At 35.0% G+C, this 4,716-nt stretch overlaps 1 protein-coding gene across 1 annotated transcript; it reads left to right on the plus strand.

The window, feature by feature from the left end:
• Nucleotides 1-1,999: 1,999 nt before the first annotated feature.
• LOC144559895 (F-box/LRR-repeat protein At4g29420-like) lies at nucleotides 2,000-4,184 on the plus strand. Its single transcript, XM_078309056.1, has 2 exons — nucleotides 2,000-2,562; nucleotides 3,230-4,184. Exons 1-2 carry the CDS (start codon nucleotides 2,112-2,114, stop codon nucleotides 4,054-4,056), a joined length of 1,278 nt encoding a protein of 425 aa, XP_078165182.1. The 5' UTR covers nucleotides 2,000-2,111; the 3' UTR covers nucleotides 4,057-4,184.
• The last annotated feature ends 532 nt before the right edge of the window (nucleotides 4,185-4,716 follow it).

Consider the following 4,716-nt stretch of genomic DNA (forward strand, 5'->3'; position numbering starts at 1 on the left):
ATGGCAAGCTGGCGTCTTGTTTGGAATCCAGGACAGTTAATATTGCTAAAATTGACTAGACACTATATTTTTTTTTTCTTTCTTTTCCTTTTGTTTTTTTTGTTTTTTGTCTTTTTTTACTTCTAGGGTTTGGCTGGTCATGTATGTGTCAGAAAAATATGGATGCCAAGTTTTATGTGCAATGCAAAGTTTCATAGAGTTTTCTTTGATTAATAATATATTATGGTATTTTCTTACATTTTTGCTGTTTGTGTTGATTCTTACAAAGAAAATGGAATAAAAATGTGACGCGTAATTGCAAGTGAGCTCCAAACAATTACCATACCACAGATAGTGCCAAAAGGATAAAGTAGACTGACGTTCTAGTTCAAAATTAACACTAATAGAGATTAATTTTACTCTAAATTAATTATCGGACTAATGAATATCGGACTAATGAAATTTGAATTATTCATGTAGGAGTAAGCCTGTTGAGTCTACTTTTAAAAGAGTAAAAAGTTACAAAAAAAAAAAAATCCATTCTAACAACATAAACAAAAAAAAAAATATAAATTAAGTTTATTTATGAACTTGTATGGCTTAAATTTTTTTTTGATGATATGCATTAAAAAGCGACATGTTAAAACAACCAATCAGATATTGATCTGAAAACTATTCCAATTTTTTTATATAGAGACGGAGCAAATAAAATGCTTTGGCTATTATATTTATTATATGAAATTTCCTATTTTATCATTTTATGTCACGTTTTGAACTTAGAAAAACCTCATCATGTCAATTTTTCTATGTTGACCAACATGTAACGTATACAATAAGGGATTGATTAAACATAATATTTACCACTCATGTAGACAGACTTAAAAGACCAAATATACTAATCTTTTAGCTGTATTTTTTTGTAATCTTCACCAACGCGTCAATATGTTCTGTAGCATGGTAAATGAGTATAGCCAATCAATTTTATAGAAGATTTAAAGTTAAATCAATATATCAGATTCTAAATTTTATAGGGGTAAATACTAATAAATATATAATTTGGTGGGAAATTCTTATCCTACTATAAATAAGAATCTTCATGTAGTTACTGGTACATAATATAATACTAACAAAAAAAATTGGACAAAAAAGTTGGAGAGGCCACATGAACTGTTAATTTTGTACCGGTACTGAGACAACTAACCATTTGTTCCTCCAATGTTAAGTGGAAAAAAAAATATGATTTTAGTTAGAAAAGTGTCAACTCATATTTGCTAAATGACATACATGTTCTGATATTTTTTATTTTGCAGGTATCTTAGAAAAAAAAAACCAGCAAACAACATTGTTAGTAGTGTTTAGTACAATGTGTTGGATTCTTTGAAAACATAGAAATGAAATACTACTTCAGTTAAAACAGTAAGGGCTATTATCCTTCTAATAATATTTGTCTTTAAATATTGGTCAGGTCATATGGATAAGAAAATCAAAGAGACTGAAACAGAATAGCTGCTAGAGGACTTGAATGTTATTTCTCTCAGAGTGACCCTAATGATAGCTAAATGGTGATTTATCAGAGTGCTTCTGATAATACTGAAAACATAAGAGAGGCAATAGGAGAAGGAGCTGGGTCTCTAGCCGAATGAAGCTATGAAGAAACAATTTTCTTATGATATAGATTCAGTGTTAGAATCAGTTTACCACAGCTTCAGTTTAAGTGGCTTAAAATTAATTTACTTTTCAATAAATGTGTTGTGGTGAATTTTAAAGCTTAGAGCTTTTGTGTATTACTTGATGTTAGCTTTTGAGATTCATGTTATTCTTGATGTGAACAATGGTCTAGTTGTATATATATATGTTTGTTACATCTCATGTTTCACATATAAAACGGGCACTTATATTTCCAAAAAAAAAAAAAAAAAAGCAGCTAAAAGGAAAAAAGATTCTGATACTATATTCTTGGGCCCATGGGGCCGTTCAGCAAGACGGATTCCTGATTCCTTCCGTTCATCCCCTTCCCTTTCCTTTCACAGTCCTCCGTTGCAATCAAATAATCAATCTGCTTCTACCCAGTGCAAGCGTTTCTCAGTTCTCACGCAATCATCTATCTGAAACTCTCTTTCTATATTTGTTTAATGGCGACCACGCATCTAGAAGACCTCCCTTCGCACCTTCTGGTCGAGATTCTCTCCCGCGTAGCTGACTCCGGCGACTTGGCCTGCTGTCGCCTCGCCTCTCGCACCCTCTTCTCTCTCTCCCGCTTTGTCTCCTCCGCCTCCGTCTCGCTCCGCCCCGCTTCCGCTTCCCCCATCCCCTTCAAGTCCCGCGTACTCCACCTTGTGTCGCTCCTCTCCGCCTCCCTCCTCTCCCTCTCCCTCTCGACTGAGCCAGGTCGCGCTGCAGATTCCGACGACGATGAAGGGGAGTGGTTCGACGAGGCCGATGATCTGCATCTCACGTCCGTTGATTTCCTATCCACGTGGCTTCCTCTTGTTTGTGAGAGTCTCAAGGAGCTCTCTATTGCTGATTGCTGGTCCCAGTCCTGCTTCCGCCGGTCTGGTGCTCTTTCACTCATTTCTGTATTGTGTAAGCGCTTCTTTCTCCTTTAATTTTTCTAAATTTTTATCTGTCGGCCTTAGTTAGCTGCACTGACTTTGTAATTTTATTGATCCTAGTAGCTTTGTTATGTATCTGGGAAATTGTAAGGATTTCAGTAACAATAATTATTATTGGTAATCTAGCTGTTATAACTTTTCTGTTTTTATGAGTTACTGTTTTTAAATCTAAGATAGTGACAATGTCACATTCATATTATCATGTGGCAAAGACACTAGTTGGCTGACATATGTACGCTATTCATGTTCTCCAAATATAAATTAGATTAGGAGATTATTAGTTAACAAACTCATATTAGCTAAAATTTCATAGCAGTCTATTTTGGAAAGCATGCCTAAAATCTGCAAATGAGAAATTTGGTATGGCAGTAGTAATCCAGTGCTATTGAAAATGCTTGACAGTGCCTGATATTTTAGAGAATTAACATTTCTAATTTTGGGCTAGAGTTCCATATTGTAATATAATGTATAAGAAAGATTTGATTGGAAACAGTTCAGTTACCAAGTACATTTTTGGATTTTCTTCAATAATAGATGTTGGTTAAGCTGTTAACACCTCAAAATAAGACTGCTGATCTGTGATTTTTTTTTTCTTGGGTGACTGAATAGACTCATTTTTTGTTGTTGTCTTTTTACAGGCAACAAACTTTTAAAGTTGGAGGTTAGAAAGGCATGGCTATCAGTAAATGGTCTAAAACCGATGCTGAGACTAACATCATTAACTCTTGTATATATTCGACTTGATGATGAGGACCTTGAAAAAATAAATGAGTGTTTTCCCAATCTGCAGTTTCTTTCTCTAATGGATGTCGGTGGCTTGAAGACACCTCACATACAACTCTCTCACCTCAAGACCTTCTTTTGGAGGGTCTCCAACGCTCCCCTTTCTCTATCTGTCCATGCACCCCATTTGACTGAGCTCCATTTGAGTTGCATTGAGCCTAAGTTTCTCACTCTAGAAACCCCTCGTCTCGCCCTCCTTGATCTCATGATCAGTGTACCAAGTGGAGATATTAAATTGGGGCATTTTCAGAATTTGATAAATCTTAGGTTTAATTCTTGGGATTACATGAGGCTTTTTAAGAATCTCAATGGGGGCCACAGTGTTAAAACCCTTGAGCTTGGTGTGCCTGATGGAGAAGCCTCTACTGAGCTTGAACCAAGTGTCATCATGATTGAAGATCTTGTTGACTTATTTTGTGGATTGGAGGAACTAAAATTGGTTGGCGCTGCTAGGCACTCGATACTTGGCGGTCTTGAAGATATAAAACTTTGTTTGAAAAGGCTTGTAATAAAAGTTGAGAAGTCTAATTTATATGATTTTGGGGCAATTTCTGAAGTGTTGAAATTGTGTACACCGTGCGAAGTGGCTTTGCTGCTTCCTGGTGATATGGAGTCTGCTGCAGCCAAGAAGGATGTTGTAGATAAGTATGCCCGAAAGTTTCCTGAGTTTCGGTGGAAATGAGATGGTCAGAATGGTCTGCAATTTGTAAATATGATTTGACTTATTGTTTCTTTATGGTTTGAACTAAATATATTAATATATCTAATAAAGTTATATTGTGCATAGAAGAATTTGTTATTTTAGTAAAAAAGAACTTAATTAAGGGCTCAAATCCTCAGGCGGATCAATTGATCGCTCTTTTTTCTTTTTTCTGTTTTCGTTCCACGTACTAGTAAAATATTACTTCGCATTTTAGTCGTTTCATTCTGCTTCATTTGTATATATTTTAGGCTCTTAAATTTAATCAAGTGGCTTTAGATTTTACTCTAGCTTTGATTTTTTGTTGGTTTGACTGTGGATGTTATAGAAATGGATAATTTTTATAAGATTATGCTGAAAAAAGAAAAAAAACTAGAGTAGAATTTAGACTACTATTTCGTTCGGAACTACTGGCGAAGATGGTGATGATGCAGCTTCATGTTAGGCCCAAATTAAGAATTCTTTGGGTCTCCAATTATCTTGCTTTACTTGACGATACTGTAGTTTTCTTTTTTGTTCTTCTGGGCATCTCATATTGTCGGATCATTGGTGGATTAGTCGAGGTTTTAGATTGGATATCTAGGGTGTTCTATATTTTATATTTTTGTTTTAAACTTCTTAGTAGACTAGGAATTTTAGCCT

This window comes from Carex rostrata, chromosome 9, assembly GCF_964058835.1.
Source record: "Carex rostrata chromosome 9, lpCarRost1.2, whole genome shotgun sequence".
Taxonomy (NCBI): Eukaryota; Viridiplantae; Streptophyta; class Magnoliopsida; order Poales; family Cyperaceae; genus Carex; species Carex rostrata.

What these genes read in the sequence shown, in the direction of transcription:
- LOC144559895 (XM_078309056.1), top strand. Translation starts at nt 2,112, where the DNA reads ATGGCGACCACGCATCTAGAAGACCTCCCTTCGCACCTTCTGGTCGAG. An exon ending in TTCACTCATTTCTGTATTGT is followed by an intron (nt 2,563 to 3,229) that starts GTAAGCGCTTCT and finishes GTCTTTTTACAG; the next exon opens with GCAACAAACTTTTAAAGTTG.